Source organism: Mustelus asterias, chromosome 5 (assembly GCF_964213995.1).
Source record: "Mustelus asterias chromosome 5, sMusAst1.hap1.1, whole genome shotgun sequence".
Classification (NCBI taxonomy): domain Eukaryota; kingdom Metazoa; phylum Chordata; class Chondrichthyes; order Carcharhiniformes; family Triakidae; genus Mustelus; species Mustelus asterias.
Genome location: NC_135805.1, coordinates 82,205,930 through 82,224,157, shown reverse-complemented (window position 1 = coordinate 82,224,157; position 18,228 = coordinate 82,205,930). Strand labels below are relative to the sequence as shown.

Below are 18,228 nucleotides of genomic sequence, written 5' to 3'. Positions count from 1 at the left end.
CGCGATCTGCGCCCGCTTCCGTGCCGGTTCCCCCTTTACCAAGGACCGAAAATGGCTGCGACCGGGACCGCGCCTGAAACGGGCACGACAGCCATTTAAATGTATTTGCATGCATTTAAATTGACTTAGTGGGCTGCACACCCAACCTTACCGGCTCATCCCCCTTTACCATCAAGTCCGCCCATCTAGAATCAACGCGAAACAGACATACTCTACAAAAGTTCGATTCGGGCGCTCCAGCTAGTGAGGAGGTAAGTGCCGAGCATCCGATGGCCCTCTGCTTGAGATCAATGGGCGGTGGGGGGGGTCCAACGGCTCTCTTCTTGAGATCGGTGGGGGGGGAGGGGGGTCCGCTGCCACTCTGCTTGTGATCAGTGAGGGGGAAGGGGGGTCTGCTGCCACTCTGCCTGTGGGACCAGTGAGGGGGAAGGGGGGGTCTGCTGCCACTCTACCTGTGGGACCAGTGAGGGGGGAGGGGGGGTCTGCTGCCACTCTGCCTGAGATCAGTGAGGGGGAAAGGGGGGTCTGCTGCCACTCTGCCTGTGATCAGTGAGGGGGAAAGGGGGTCTGCTGCCCTTCTTCCTGTGATCAGTGAGGGGGTAGGAGGGTCCTCTACCACTGTCTGTGATTAGTGAGGGGGAAGAGGGGGTCCACTGCCACTTGCCTGCGCTCAGTGAGGGGGGAAAAGGGGTCTGCTGCCACTCTGCCTATGATCAGTGAGGGGGAAGAGGAGTCCACTGTCACTCTGTCTGAGATCAGTGAGGGGGAAGGGGGACTCTGCTGCCCCCCTGCCTGTAATCAGCGAGGGGGAAGGGGGGTTCTGCTGCCACTCTGCCTGTGATCAGTGAGGGGGAAGGGGGGTTCTGCTGCCACTCTGCCTGTCATCAGTGAGGGGGAAGGGAGGTCCACTGCCACTCTGCCTATGATCAGTGACAGGGAAGGGGGGGGGGTCCGCTGCCACTCTGCCTGAGACCAGTTGGATGAAGGGGAGGAGGGGGCCGTGATCGGTCTGGGTGGTGGGTGGATGGGGGTATAAGGGGATCAGTAATGTTGTGGGGGTGGGGCAGTGCCTGTGGGGGCCAGGGGGAGGCATTATCCGGCCCGGGAGCGATGTGGCAGGGGAGCCACATTCTATCTTTTTTTCTGTGCATGCGCAGTTGGAGCTGCATGGTTTTGGGCACATTAAGCCCTGCACACAGGCTTATAGAGCGCGATTTAGAATCACAGATATTTATCAGGCAGAGTGCGTATGAGGGCGCCTCAGAACGGGTCTAAAAGTCGGATCTGAAACACTCCCAGTTTCAAGTCCGCACAATGATAAAATAGGGCCTTTAGTATCTGTCTTTATGTTCCCTGCAAGCTTACTTTCATACTGTATTTTACCCTTCTTAATCAATCCCTTGGTCCTTCTTTGCTGAATTCTAAACTGCTCCCAATCCTCAGACCTATTATTTTTCTTGGCCAATCTGTATGCTTCTTCCTTAGATCGGATACTCTCTCTAATTTCCTTTGTAAACCATGGATTGGCCTTCTTACCCATTTTTACGCATGTAGTAGTTTTTACTAAATAAACAAAAAGTAATTTATGGCATCAATATTTTAATTTTAAACTTTACTAAATAAATGTTTGTCTCAACAATACTTGTGTTATAATATTCCCTGCAAGCAACAAACACCACCAAGACAGAAATTCAAAACATCCATCAACATTGATATAAAGATCTTGATGTTAAAATGCTGGATTTCACAAACCCTTGCCAGTGGTTTGAAGGTGGGGGCACATTAAAAATCCCACAGATAGGCCTCCCACTGCTCACCCACCTGCCCCTGACCTGTCTGACAAGGAGCAAGGGTGGGAGCGAGAGTGGTGGAAGCATCGTGTGGCCGATGCCCCCTTGATGGCAACTTAAGGGCCTCATCCCACTCTCGCCAGTATTTTACCCATGACAGGTAGATGTCCACACTGTGTGGGATTCCTGGCAGGTTTAACTGCACTAGCTGATGTTAGGAATGTGGGGGAACCTCCTTTGGAGGCACCTCTCCCCCTCAAGGTTAATCCCAACCATTTAACCCGCCCCTCCCCCAGCCCCTGGCCAGAATCCCCAACCCTGAACCTACCTGGGTTCCTTGGTGGGTTGGGACAGCCTGAAACCCCTGCAGTGCCCACACTCCTGACTGGTCTACTGGGACTACAGAGTTGCTGGCTATCCGAATGGGTAGCCCTTTAAGACAGGACTCCCTGTCAAAATAAGGACAGAAGTCTTGCTGTAAAGCAATTAACTCTGCTCCCTCCCAGACTTTTTAGCTGGGCGAGCTAAGACCATGGAACATGTAAAATCCAACTCAAAATTTCATGGTTCAGATGTTTGTCACTTTTGTAAACATCTCCTTGTTTGCGATGAACAGTATGTATGCCCTTAGTCATTTAAGTCCGCACCATTGTAATGCTGCAAAATCAAACATTTGTTGTTCGAGGGCTTGGGCATAATGGTCGCATAATAAGTCAAAATAAATTTTACTATATTTTACAGGTAAAAGTTTTACATTGACAATCACAGTATTCACAAACCCACCCCAAGTGGCCACCTATCATAGAGCTATAAAGGTTACAGTGGATGGACCTAGAGAACCAAGAAGTAAGTGCCACCTTCTTATGTTCATTACTGATATGATTCATACAGGCATATAATTACCGTATTTTTGTTTGATTAAATGAGTTGAAATTTGCAAAAGGATTTGTCATGTTAGATTTATAATGAATAGGGCCTCTTATGGTACCTCAGCCATGAGAGAATTTCTGGACTTCTCATTGAGAATGCCAAACGCCGTTTGGATTAACATTGTTGTTTATCTTTTAAATCAGTTAAGTTAAGCTTTGATTATGTGCAATTGTTTCAGGACTTTAGCCAACTTCTTCACTGAACTCCTTTAGGAAATTATGTTCCTCTTCCATCATAACTTCACTGTTTTCAGGTGGACCATTTAATGAATCAATTCCTCATCTGTAACCATTTTCAAATCAATGATTGTGCTGGATCTCAGTTTATCTGGATACTTTGGTCAAGTTCAATTCAATTTTGTATTCAAGGTGTATGCCAAATAGCATGTCAAAATGACGTGATTAGAAACTGTCTGATATAACTGTGACCAGTGGTTGAGTATTTACCAATGCTGATGAACAATAGTCAGGAAAAACTTACTTAAATTATGACATTGAAACTTGTAAAGGTTTGTCTGCATATTTGAAGTTTACAGGCCAGGATCCCCAATCTCTACTCAGTTATCTGATCTTGGCCACCACAATATCAGGAGTGGCATGATTTGCTCTATTGTCCTTTGATTAAACAATTAGAAATTGGCTAACATTAATTGTGAATCAGTGTCCATTGCAAGGAGACTGTGCCATGAGCATAGGATCAGGATTGCCAGTGATGATTTCCACATTGACTAGCTTGTTGGCACTCATTAAGATTAACAAGTAAATAATGGCAAGTTGGGTAAGGCAACAGAGCCTTATGCCAACTTGTCACACACAGCATAGTCAGCTTTTTAAATATGATGTAAATGTTTCTTAGCTCATCACAATGTATCTGAATATACAAAGTAATTAGTTTTGCCATCTTTTGTATAACTACCGAAATGGCAACCAATCTGACACTTTCTGAAACATCCAATTCCTCAGTAAAATCTGAGGAACATTCACTTGACATATGTTTAATGGACAAAAAGCATCTTCTAATCATTCTCATTTCAAATTAAGTGGCATTGCACCTCAGAGCAGGTATCCAAGGCAAACCAATTTGCGTAATATTTTTGTGTTCATTTTCACAAGACATGCTTCAAAGGAGCTATAAATCTCATTTGGAAAATAGCATTGGAATGTAAACATGGTTTATACTTGTAGCAGTGTGCACCTTAAACGTGTTTTGAATGGTATGGTGGCAGCCAGCACTTGACTGTTAAATAATCAAAAATATTCTTGCCTTGTTTACTCACATTCCAAATTTTAAACTTTAGAAATAAACAGAGTAAACATCCTTTTATAGAAGCAGAGAATAGTACAGCATAGAAGGAGGCCATTCAGCCATTGAGCCTGCAATGTCAATTTTAAAGGGCAATCCAGACAGTCCAACTTCCCCATTGTTTCCCCATGTTTCTGCTATTTGATTTTCCCTTCAAGAATTTATTCAATTTCCTTTTGAAAGTTGCTATTAAATCTGTTTCCATTATGCTAATTGGGCAGTACATTCCAAACGTTAACCATTCATTGCTGACAAATATTTTTCTCATGTCTCCTTAGGTTCTTTAGCCAGTCTCTGCAACTTTGAGCCTTAAATCTAGTTATCAACCATTCAGTCATTGGAAACTGTCTTTACTTGCTCTATCTAAACCTTTCATTATCTTAAATACCTTTATCAAATCTCTTCTTGGCCTTATCTACACTAAGGAGAACAACCCCATCTTCTTTAGTCCATCCGTATAACCATAATCCTTCATCTCTGGAATCCTCCAAATAAATTTCTTCTGTATCCTCTCCAAAGTCTTCATGTCTTTCCTAAAGTGTGGTGCCCAGAATTGACCATGATGCTCCATCTGTGGGCAAACTAGTATTTTACATAAATTAAGTATAACTTCCTGGCTTTTGTACTCTATACCTTTATTTATAAAGCCCAAAATTCCATATGCTTTAGTAACTGCCTTGTTAACCTGTCCTGTCATTTTCAAATATTTGTGTGCAAAGTCTGTCCCATGTTTCTGTTTTTTCAATTCTTTGTACCATTTAGCTTTTATTGTCTCTCGTCATTCTTCCTACCAACATGCATCACCTCACACTTTTCTGTGTTGAATTTCACCTGTCATATGTCCACCTATTCCACCAGCCTCACTATGTCCTCTTGAGGTCCATTCCAAATACCATACTGTTCATTGCAGGATAGAGGTGAGGAAAAGTGAGGGAAACAATTTAGGTTAAACAACAGAAGAGGATGAGAACATGAGAAGCACCAAAGGAAGATAAAATAAAGAAACCACAAAAAGATAAACAAAATCAGGGTGGAAAAACAATAATTAAGAATAATGAGATACAGAATGACAATTTAAAAAAGGTAATAAATATTACTGCCTAATTGTAGAAACAAAACTATATTCTGTGTATAAACAACGAAGAAAGGAAAATCATGGGAGCCATTTCAAATTCTTCCCTGTGCTTCCTTTTTACATTTTTATTAGATTTTTCTAATCATCACCAAGACAGATATGTTTCCACTTTTTTTTTGAGCAAGGCAAATTTCCTGTTACACTACATAATTTTATTTATATTCATCCATGATATGTTGGTATCACTTGTTATGCTAGCATTTATTGCCATTCTTACTTGCCCTTGAGAACGTGGTGGTGAGCTGCCTTCTTGAACCGCTGAAGTCCATGTGTTGTAGGAACACCCACAGTGCTGTTAGGAGGGATTCCAGGATTTTGTCCCAGCCACAGTGAAGGAATGGCGATATATTTCCAAGTGCGGATGGTGTGTGACTTGGAGTAGAATTTGCAGTTGGCAGCATGCCCATGAATCTGCTGAACTTGTCCTTCTTGGAGGTAGAGATTCTGGGTTTGGAAGGTGCTGAGGAAGGAGCCTTGGTGAGTGGCTGTAGTACATCTTGTCGATGGTACACATTGTTGCCACTGTTTGTCGGTAGTGGATGGAATGAATGTTTATTGTGGTCGATGATGTGCCGATCAAGTGGGCTGCTTTGTCTTGGATGGTGTCAAACTTCGTGAGTATTGTTGGAGCGGCACTCGTCCAGGCAAGTGGAGACTATTCCATCACACTCCTGACTTGTGCCTTGTAGATGATGGATAGGCTTTGGGCAGTCAGGTGAGTTACTCGTTCTTCAGAATTACTAACGTTCAATTTCTGGTCAATGGTAACCCCCATAATTGATAGTGGGTGACTCAATGATGGTAATGCCATTGAATGTCAAGGGGAGATGGTTAGATTCTCTCTTTTTGGAGATGTTTATTGCCTGGAACTTGCATGGTGCAAATGTTACTTGCCAGTTATAAGCCCAGGCCTGAATATTGTGCAGGTCTTGAGCATATTAACATGGAATGCTTCAGAACATGGACTGCTTCAGTATCTGAGAGATTGCAAATGGTGCTGAACATTGTGAAATTATCCGCGAACATCCCCACCTCTGACCGTATGATGAATTGATGAAACAGCTGAAGGTGGTTGTGCTTTGGAATCTACCCTGAAGAACTCCTGCAATGATGTTCCAGCACTGAGATGATTGACCTCCAACAACCACTTTCCTTGTGCTAGATATCATTCCAACCAATGTAGAGTTTACTCCTGATTCCCATTGACCTCAGTTTTGCAAGGGTTCCTTGATACCACGCTCAGTCAAATGCTGTCTTGATGTCAAGGGCAGCCACTGTATTTGAACCAATGCTGCAACAAGATCATGAACTGAGTGTCCCTGACGGAACCCTAACTGTATGTTAGTGAGCAGGTTATTGCAGAGTAAGTGCCACATGATCACACTTTCCATTACTTTGCTGATGATTGAGAGTGGACTGATAGGGTGGTAATTGACCAGGTTGGATTTGTCCTTTTTTTTGTGGATAGGACATTCCATGGGCAATTTTCCACATTGTCCAATAGATGCCAGTGTAGTAGCTGTACTGGAACAGCTTAGTTAGGGGTGCAGCAAGTTCCGGAGCAGAAGTCTTCAGTATTATTGCTGGATTGTTGTCAGGGCCCATAGCCTTTGCAGTATCCAGGTCCTTCAGCTGCTTCTTGATATCACATGGAGCGAATTGAATTGGTTGAAGACTAACATTTGTGATGCTGACCTCAAGAGAATGTTAAAATAAATCATCCACTCGGCACTTTTTGTGGTCACCATTAGACTCGCTTTGAACTCTCGATTTATTAATTGAATTAAGTTTGACCAGCTGCCGCGGTGGGATTTGAACCAGTATCCCCAGGCCATTAACCTGGGCCTCTAGATTACTGAGTCAGTGACATTACCATTATGTCAGCATCTTCCCAATCATATCTTTAAATTGTTCTTTTCAGAGCAAAACATTACATAGTGTAACCATAAATTTGACTTCCTCAATGTTACTGCTTTCCCCATGAAAACCTTTCTTTTTGTTATCTGTTCAGAAATATTTCAGTCCCTTTAGATGTTTTATGCAAAGCTGTGGTACTAGACAGTCAAATCATGATACAAGCAGTAATTGTAGAAATTCGCAGTATGCCTTATCATGCCAATCCCTTACAGTAGGCATGGATAGATCAATAATCAGTATGGGAGAAATAAAATCCAAACTAAGTTATTTCAAAAATAGTAATACACTAATGTATAAAGTTTTTGTATTGATCACTAAATTACCAATTATGATTTAAATAGGGGGAGCTTTTTTGTATTTATTTACAATCAGCAATGACCTCTCCTTTAGGTTCGTCATGAGTAGAAATCAGCTGTGTAGGACGGAGATCATCATGATTTGTACAAAGGAAGTGCAAAATGGGACTCAGGTCTTCACTGCAGAGTGTACAAACTCTTCTAAGCATTTGTGCTTCAAAAGAGATTTTTGCTGCATATTTTAATGTGTAACATGTATTTAAGTAACACAGCATGATTAGCACAGTACTAGGGTCAATCCACGATCTGGTATTACCAGCAGTGGTGGTGTGTGCAAAGTTTATAAGATTGTATTTTCTATCAGTCATATAGATAAAGGAAGTCACGATCAGGCATGCCCACGATTTCCCAAGATGCCTTATCTGCTTGGATCACTTCCCACTAAAATCACTAGACAATGAAATCAGCCATAATAGCTTTACATGGGAGTACTACCAGCAATAGAGGCAAGATCATTTGAAAGCTGCTCCTTTTTTCAAATTTTCTGACTGATGTCTCCTTATTAGATCCTTGGCTTCTGCTTATGGTGGGCAAGACTCCAGCAGTGTTATTAAAGGATCAGGAAAATACCTAAAACCAAAACATGATAGACTTACTATTTGAACAGCACTTGTCAGACCACAATATACTAAAGACATCTGGGTAGAATGTATGTTATATTAGACACTCAAGGTTTACATGATTGTATTATTTAACAATGCACATGGGAGCATTAAAATCAAATGTGAATAGAATTTCTACTGGGCTGCCAATGGTAAAACCAAATGACAATCATGGTTTAAGCCACTGAGCACTGAATTAGTACTTCTGCATCAGATTAACAATGTGTAAATATTTTTCCTTTCTGTAGATATGTACGTTGTGTGGCACTTCAAAAGTTGAAAGGCTCGATATGTTTTTGATTGAGAATTGCTAAATCATAGCAGCGCATTGGTACACCAGATTGGTGCAGTGTCACTGAATGATGGGGCTGAGTTCACACATGTGATTCCATGGGTAGTAAATTGTTGAATGCAGTGATGCTGTCAAGGGGCAGTCATGGCTGGGTATAGGATCAGAAAAGAAAATCTGATGGAAAATTATTTAAACCATTCTCTCATACACCTCTCAATGGTCAACGTAAGGAGTAGTTTTGATTAAAGCTTGGAGTCGGATCATTTTACGGTCTTTCTGCATCAAAATAGTGCTTAATGTGGAAGGATACCTTAAAGAGAACAATTGTGTGTAAAATTATACAATGGGAGAAAAAAGAAAAAGATAAACTAAACCCAAGAAAAGTATTTCAAATGAGGAACAAGGAAGGTGGCAAATACCCAAAAACAAATCTTCACTGGGGAAACTAGTCAGTTTTGACACGGGAAAAATAATATTAAATTTTACCGAACAATATAACTGTCAATCAATAGCACTAAATTTCTCACTATAATCTGAAACTGTATTTTTGTCAGCAGGTTTCATGTGGTTGAGGAAAGCAATTCTGAAGGTCAAGACCTCTAGAGCAATGGAGTACTCAATAGAGATAATAGGTGGGATTTTATGGCCTCACTTGACCCAAAACCATAAAATCTTGCCCGAGGTCATGCTCCAATTCTCGTGGAGGGCGGGCGGTAAAATTCCGGCCAATATGACTGGGTTTAAGACACGATGGCACAGTGTTTAACATTGTTGCCTCACAGCACCAGGGACCTGGGTTCAATTCCAGCGTTGGGTGACTGTATGGAGTCTGCACATTGTCCCCGGTGTCAGTATGGGTTTCCTTCAGATGCTCCAGTTTCCTCCCACAGTCCAAAGATGTGTGGGTTAAGTGGATTGGCCATGCTAAATTGCCCCTAAGTGCTCCTAGATGTGTAGGTTAGATGGATTAGCCATGGTGAATGTGTAGGGTTACAGGGTCTGGGTAAGGTACTCAGTCAGAGAATCAGTGCAGACTTGATGGGCTGAATGGCCTCCTTCTGCATTGTAGGGTTTTTATGGTTCTTTGATTCTAAGACCTGTACACTTAGAGGTTTTGGTGCTGGTATCCCCAGAGTTGCTCTACTGTAGACTGTGGTGGAGAGAAAATTTCCTATGTGACTTGACAGGTGTGGATACTGGACTGCTTCATGCGCAGCCAGATTTTGCAAGTATTTTGGACAATTTGAAACTGTAGACTCTCCTGCTCAGACAATCATTTCCTGTCATATGGAGGCTCTAAGATATGTTTGCTGGTTTTATGACTGGCACTGATGTACCAGTCATGTTGATTTGCTTCGGGCTATTGGCAGTTTACCTCCCGCCCTGCAAAAACAGAAGAAAATCATATAATATTGGCTCTAAATGTGCTGACATGTGATGCAAAGGACTGCATGTAGTGTTTTCATGGTTGAATGTATCCTGTGTGGGAATGAGTAAATAGGAGGACAAGGGATTAACAAGAATGGAATGGCACTATCCCTGAGTATGACGGAGATTGCCAGCTTCACATGCACTGCTTCAATCCCTTCATAGCCAATGTTGTCTCATGTAGCATTCTCTAAGAGAATTAAGAGATTGTAATTTCTTATGTTCCATGTTGTTCTGCAAGCAGGGAAGTTCCCTTGAGCTGTTTCAAATTTAAGGACTTTGTACAATGACAAGATGTGAGGCCATTCTGTAACCCATTCAGTATGTGTTTGAAGGATTTGCTGCATGAGGTCCATTTGACATTTCTGTATTACAACTGTTTCAGATTTAAGTTGTAGTTTGGATATATGCTGTGTTGCATTATGACCTGTTAGAGTTCTTTGAAGAGATAACAAATAGGTTAGACCAAGGAGAGCCAATGGATGTTATCTATCTTGACTTCCAAAAGGCCTTTGACAAGGTGCCTCACGGGAGACTGCTGAGTAAAATAAGGGCCCATGGTATTCGAGGCAAGGTACTAACATGGATTGACGATTGGCTGTCAGACAGAAGGCAGAGAGTTGGGATAAAAGGTTCTTTCTCAGAATGGCAACCGGTGACAAGTGGTGTCCCGCAGGGTTCAGTGTTGGGGCCACAGCTGTTCTCTTTATATATTAACGATCTAGATGACGGGACTGGGAGCATTCTGGCCAAGTTTGCCGATGATACAAAGATAGGTGGAGGGGCAGGTAGTATTGAGGAGGTGGGGAGGCTGCAGAAAGATTTAGACAGTTTAGGAGAGTGGTCCAAGAAGTGGCTGATGAAATTCAACGTGGGCAAGTGCGAGGTCGTACACTTTGGAAAAAAGAATAGAGGCATGGACTATTTTCTAAACGGTGACAAAATTCATAATGCTAAAGTGCAAAGGGACTTGGGAGTCCTAGTCCAGGATTCTCTAAAGGTAAACTTGCAGGTTGAGTCCGTAATTAAGAAAGCAAATGTAATGTTGTCATTTATCTCAAGAGGCTTGGAATACAAAAGCAGGGATGTACTTCTGAGGCTTTATAAAGCACTGGTTAGGCCCCATTTGGAGTACTGTGAGCAATTTTGGGCCCCACACCTCAGGAAGGACATACTGGCACTGGAGCGGGTCCAGCGGAGATTCACACGGATGATCCCAGGAATGGTAGGCCTGACATACGATGAACGTCTGAGGATCGTGGGATTATATTCATTGGAGTTTAGGAGGTTGAGGGGAGATCTGATAGAAACTTACAAGATAATGAACGGCTTAGATAGGATGGACGTAGGGAAGTTGTTTCCATTAACAGGGGAGACTAGGACGCGGGGGCACAGCCTTAGAATAAAAGGGAGTCACTTTAGAACAGAGATGAGGAGAAATTTCTTCAGCCAGAGAGTGGTGGGTCTGTGGAATTCATTGCCACAGAGGGCTGTGGAGGCCGAGACGTTGAGCGTCTTCAAGACAGAAATTGATAAATTCTTGATTTCTCGAGGAATTAAGGGCTATGGGGAGAGAGCGGGTAAATGGAGTTGAAATCAACCATGATTGAATGGTGGAGTGGACTCGATGGGCCGAATGGCCTTACTTCCGCTCCTATGTCTTATGGTCTTATGGACCATATATGGTATTGAAAGACGTTTGACATTGTATTAACTCATTGGATGGGTGGTAAAAAAAAAGTAATTGAGGTAATGAAGCACTTTGCGATATGTAAACTCAAAGAGCTACTTGTCATAAAAAGATGCTTTGTAGTTTTACCGTGCAAGTTTCTTCATGCCTGCGATCTTCAGTATTTGGGTTCTGTTAACAGCATTCAGCCTGTCAGCTATCTTCGGCCTGCTTTGTGAAGAATGCCTTTCAGATCTAAAGACTTGCTGCAGCATAGGTTCCAATGCAATGTCAATAGGTTGGCAGTGATAGATTAACTAGGATTTCTGCAGTTCCTTTGTGTAGTAGGCACGAATTCAGTTATGTAAATGGTTGCTGGAGCCATTTAAATGATACTTAGCAGCTGATTGCATGCAAATGTTCCATTAGGCAGTCTCCAATCCAAGTGAGAACATTCACCAATTAACCGAAATACATCACTTCTGAATATTGGGAGTAACAAAAATGAGTGAGGTAACAGAATGTACTCAGAGCAAAAAGGTTTATCTTAGATTTGTGTGCAAACATGTATTTACATGTTCCTAACTTTCCCACCAGCTTCCCCCCAACCCGAGCTCTCCCACACCATTTTTGCTCAGTATTAGAGTTCAGTGCTGGTCTTGGGTGCGTGGCATTCATCAACATGAACCTTTACCTATTTTAACTCTAGGCGCCTTTTGCACAGTACAGGCCTAATTCCCAACAATTACATTAGTGCGCATTTCAAATTGTGCCCTAAAAATAAGAGTTCTGGCTGATCGCCGTGACTTGCGGGCAATGATATTAATGTGGAGTGTCACTGATGTAGTTACATCTTGTTTTCCTTGCTTTGAAAGTGCATTTCACTTTCCTTTTTGGCCGATCTTTCAATGTAGAGTGACAACTGAGGTTTTTATTTATGTCTAACAAATGTGCAGACTGAAAAAAGAAAGTGAGTTGAACGTTGCAAGGGGAGTGCCAAAGTTTTGCAAGGTGCTTTCCTCTCTGAATTAGAGCTGCAGTGTGTTGTACTCATAAAATGTCACAATTTCCAGTGTGTTTTAAGGATCAGCTTTCCAGCTGTTGACAGTTGATCTTTTTATTTCACATGTCAGTAACAGATTTTTTCCATTGCCTGCTTCCAAGCAAGTACTATTACATCACAGGTGTTTTTTTAAAAGTGAAAGCATCTGGCACTCCCTCTTGGAAACACTTCTTAAGAGCATATGACCATCATGCACTAAAAGATTAAAAACTTTTCCATCTTATAATTGCTGTGTTTAACTTTGAACTTTTCTTTCCTTCCCCCACCCCCCCAACCCGTGCTTTGATTCATCTCCGTTTAAAGAACTTTGTTGCTTTGTTCAAGAGAAAAGAACCAACAGATGAATTTCTAGATTGCTGAGCTGCCTGTGTTTTCAGTAGCTGAACAGGGAGAAAGTGTCACATCCAGGTTGTGCAACTTTTTGTCTTCCTGATGCCTTGGCCTGGAGTGCTGGTAGTGTTGTCAGTGCTTCTGGAAACAGCGAGCACTTAAAAGACATTTAGTCACAATGTGCTCAAGTAATGTGTGAACTTCAAAATATACCGTGAAAGGTCACTGATTACAAAATAAGCTATTGCATTAAGTAATGCAGGATATATATTATAATTCCATGTTGCAGATTTTTGTGTTTTGCAGTTAAAAGGAAAAGCTATTCTCAAGATTTTATAGCAATTGTCAATTTGTCATTAAATACAGGAAGAGATAGAGCTTGAATGATACAGATCTTAACTTTCAAGAGGATCAGCCAGAAAGAGTAAGCAACGTGTAAGAAAGCGCAATGTGTAAGAAAGCTTAAAATGCGTTCACGAACAAAACATGATTGATTTGCAACAACATTTAGCACCTTATAAAATTTTAATTTTAATTTATTTTCAACAACTGACATTAGACAAGGACTCCAAAATTGATCTGCCCAGTCAATTAAAACATACAACATGTAAAACGCAATGCTATGCTACCAAAATGTTATGTGTTAATCTCTGTCCTGCTTACAGTTTATAGTCAACGAAAGAGATTTTGGGCCCAATTTGATCCTCTCTCTTCAGCATAAATCATTATGCCAGCTTATTTATATAACCATTAGCATTGGTGAATGCTACTCCCATGTAACATTTGAGTACTCCACTGGGACGAATCAAACTTGTTAATTGCATCCGCTAAAAAGCCCTGAATGGCTGAAGGCATGCAGCATCAGGCTTGAGGGAGCAGAAGGTAAGTATCAGGTGGTTTAAAGGATTGAGTAGACTGTGAAATATTTAATCACTGATACTGACAGACACTGGGACCAGGTTGGATGCCACTGTCTCTCAGGGCTTTCAGCATCTGATTAGACAGGCCAGCAGTCAAATTAGTGGATATGCAGGTCCAGGGCTCAGACCAGCAGTGATCAGGCAGCAACACGCATAGGACTGTCATTTCACAGGATCGTAGTATGAAGCATGCATCTGACCTTCCCCCTCAGTGCACCATGCAAATGGCATGTTGTAGGAGATGACACAAACTCCAGAGATCTAGCTAGCATTAGGTCACTACCAGAACCAAGATCCAATGGGATGATGACACTTGTGTCAAAATCCTAAATGTCAAATTTCTAAATCCCCATCTGCGCTGCTGTTCATTTGGTGAATTAGCAGGTAATAAGTCACTGTGTACTGGTCACTGACTTATACCTCAGCGTTTTTGTCATAGCTACAAAGAGGAGAAGGAATGTTACATATTTTTATTACAATTTGTTTGTGGTCCTTGCATGGACTTGCTGTACATTTTGTTATCAATAAGTAGGATGAAGGGAGAATAAATATGTCATACTCTCAAACTGGGACTAAGAATTTCTACTTCCCAGTTTCTTCAAAGTCTTGGCTCAGGATTTGGAGGATCTTCTCATTAGAGGCAGAGGGAGGTTGCAGCTTAATTCTCTTCACCTTTATAACCACTCCCTTTTTAAGAACAGAAGAACATAAGAAATAGGAGCAAGAGTAGGACACAAAGCCCTATGAGCCTGCTCCATCATTCAATAAGATCACGGCTAATTTGATTGTGGCCTTAATTCCACTTTCCTGCCTGCCACAATTAACCCTTGATCCCCCGGTCAATAAAGATCTGTCCAACAGCCTTAAGTATATTCAATGACCCAGCCTTCACTGCTCACTGGGGAAGAGAATTCCAAACACTAATGACCCTCCGACAGACAAAATTCCTCTTCATCTCTATCTTAAATGGGGTAGACCACTTTTTTGAACTCTTTTCTCCTATAAAAGCAGAGGCATGAATTGGTTGCATTGCACACACCACCATTGATGTAACTGGATTTGATCTATGACTACAAGGTGGATAGAAACATATATCATGCAGGTGCTGTGCATTGAAAGAGTTAAATGTGACTATAAAGTGCAGGCTGCGACAAAAGAAAATGTGCTGGGAGGGACTGCAGAGAAAAGCAAAACAATGAGAAGCTAAATAAATATTGAAAGAATGTTTAAGTAGGAAGGAACATATATAATGATGGTAACTGTTGCTGCACCACATAATTTAAATTATTAGTGTAGACACCTACCTTATGACTCCTGGCAAGGTCATTGAACCTGTCCCTGCAATGAATGTGGGTCCTTTGCGCAATATTTCTGACATTTACCTTGACCAGTCACTTTCTACTCCGCCATCTAACCCAATCTTTCTTGACCCATTGAAGAGAAATGTGGAGATTTTAAGCTGACTTTTTTTTCCAACTGGTGTGCCCTGCTGGTGGCAGTACTGCTCCTAGATATTTTCTGACTTGATTTCATTACATCAGCACCCACCTTGAAAAAGGGCAAATTCTCTCATAAGGGGCTTCAGGGCTCTAAGACCAGCCACAACACACAAATTCATTCCTGGGTGTTGTGCTGAATAGGAAGCAGCAATCACACCTGGTGCTTGCCCACATTCTGGAGATAAGCTGAATTTTGAAACAGAGAGTATACATTAATTTAGATGTGGAATACATTGATTTGGAAGTTATGATTGCGGGGCCTACTTCGGGTACATGGATATCAGTACATGGGTATGGTCACAATTTCCAATATGCCTATTGGTGAGCAAATCAGAAAATCATTGCCATTTTCTGAAATATGCTATGGTTATTTTGTTCCTTCTAAAGATATGTAGCTATTGTTATGAATTTTCCAAAAAGTTCCTTTGGCTAAATGCCAACAAACCCATTGCGTAGTGAATACCAAAACATACCAATGGTATAATAGTTACACGGGTGATGGCAGTAATTGGAGCTGAGTTTATGGAACACATCCATGATAAGGAAAGGTAAAGCAGAATACAGGCTTCTAGGCGACAGAATTCCAAAGATTCAGAACCCAATGTATGAAGAAATTCTTCCTCATCTCAGTGCGAAATAATCCTGAGACTATGGCTGGAATTCTCCAACCGTTCCAGCCCTGCCACCGCTGCCAGTGAGGTCGGAGAATTTGGCACTCAACCAAATTTTCGTTCACTGCAGCAGGACCAGAGAATCCCGCTGGTTTGAACATCCAGAGAATCCCGCCCAATGACCTAGATTATCCAAACAGGGGAAACAGCCTCCCAACATTTACTCTTGACATGATTGATAAGAATTATTTTATGTTTCAATGAGATGATCTTTCATTCTTCTGAACTCCAGAGATATATATGCCCATTGTACCCAAACATTCTTTTTGGGCAACCGTCTCATCTTAGGAATCAATCTTGTAACAATGCCTAATAGCTAAAATACCAGTAAAGCTCAACCTTTATCTTAGAAAAGGTTCTTGATAACTATAGTATGTATATTATGTGAAGATGATAGACCCACCTCCTCTTGGCTGGCTTACCCCAAGATGATTTTATGGCTGTAAAATTGGCTCAGGGTTCAAGGTGAGACATTTGGCTCTCCCCATCTCTCCAAATCTGGGAGGAAGTCCCTAATCTCAAAAGTCCCTAACTCCAGTCAATCAGCTGGCCAGTAGCACTCGAGTCTCAGCACTGAGGGCAGTTCAGCATGTCAACAGAACCATGGAACCGGATGAGAAAGTGAGAGGGCTTTTTTTGTTGGTGTCAGTTTGGTAGGCCCTGGCGAGGAGGGATGGAGGATTGAGTTCAAGAACACAATGGAAGAGAGGAGGACCGAGGCCTAAAATAACAAGTGGGGATGAATTTTGTGAGTTTAGGCGTTTGTTGGAATGCAGGATTGCATCACTTCCCAGTGAAGTCATTATGTTGGAAATTATTCATGCATCTTTTGCTTCTCTTCATCCTCCAAAAAGAAAGATGTTTGGGAAACATTTTTTAATTGAACTAGAGATTTAAAAAAATACATAGCTTTAAAGCTTGTCTAGAATACTAGTGAGGCGTTACTACCCACGAAGGAAGAATTGTGACAGGTTTGGGTAATTATGTAAAAGTTTGCAGAAGGTTTTTGTTGCGAGTGTTTCCTGTACTGTAAATAGCCTAACGGAACTGTAGCTTTCATGAACCTTCAAAATTATGGCAGGACGAAAAAAAAAGGACTGTGGAAAATGACTGCAACAGCTTTCTGTTAATAAGGAAGTGCTTGCCACAGAAGCTTCCTGCTTTCAGCCACATCATCAAACAGAAGAAATGATGGTGATAGCTAAGTTTGCAAAATCCTGGATGGCTCGGTAGCAATGGTCAATCAATCAAAAACTGAAAACAACATCAGACAGTCTTTCGGTTCCTCTACGGTCTGAATTTAGAACATTTGGCTTTTCTCCTCCACGATCTCATTGTGGATGATTGCAGCGACATCATGGCTTTGACAGAAACCTTGTTAAGGGATGATACTTTTCGCCTAAATGAAGCCTGCTTGCTTGGTTACACTTTCCATCAATTGCCTCACCCAGGCTGTTGCAGATGTAGTGTGTCTTTTATCACTGACTCCCACCTTGGTCTGTCTCTATCTACTCCAATGATACTTTCTTCTCCTTTGAGCACCTGAGCTTTGCACCACCCTTCTGACTTTTAATTTAAAGTCTTTATTACCTAACTTCCACCAAGTTTAAACATTTCCTCACTGAGGTATCTTTACTACTCCCTCAGCCCAATTTGCATCGAGCATCTCTTCATCCTTGGTGAGTTCAGCTTTCATCTCAATTCATCATGTTCTCTCTGCTCTGAGTCATCCATGCCTTTATTCCCTTTAGATTTGATGATTCCAATGCTCCATCATTCTAAACTTCAGTTTTCCAAAACTGTATTGCCTGTCTCTGACCTGACCCCAGCCGGACCGGGACCAATATACACATAGGGGTATTTGCTGGTACTGCTGGGAAGGAATTCAACTGGAGTTGCAGGGGGATCTAAGCAGGGAGACACAAAAGATGGAAACAAAGATGGAAATGAAAGATAGAAAAGTAGAAAGCAAAACTGAAAGGCAGAGGAAACAAGGGCTAACAGTGGCACCAAATAGGCTATGGTACAAAAAATGTGCAAAAATATTAAAAAGACTATGAGCACTGTATATGAATCATAGAAACCCTACAGTGCAGAAGGAGGCCATTTGGCCCATCAAGTCTGCACCGACCACAATCCCACCCAGGCCCTACCCCCACACATTTTACCCACTAATCCCTCTAACCTACACATCTCAGGATTCTAAGGGGCAATTTTTAACCTGGCCAATCAACCTAACCCGCACATCTTTGGACTGTGGGAGGAAACCGGAGCACCTGGAGGAAACCCACGCAGACACGAGGAGAATGTGCAAACTCCACACA

General features: G+C 41.9%; 1 protein-coding gene across 2 annotated transcripts in view; it reads left to right on the top strand.

Annotated features, from left to right (window-relative positions):
* runx2a (RUNX family transcription factor 2a) overlaps positions 1-18,228 on the top strand; it is a 102,981-nt gene that overhangs the window by 10,413 nt on the left and 74,340 nt on the right. For both annotated transcript variants that reach the window (XM_078212916.1, XM_078212915.1), the window contains exon 3: positions 2,532-2,636. In XM_078212916.1, the coding sequence (XP_078069042.1) occupies positions 2,532-2,636 (105 nt within the window). The remainder of the gene's footprint in view (positions 1-2,531; positions 2,637-18,228) is intronic.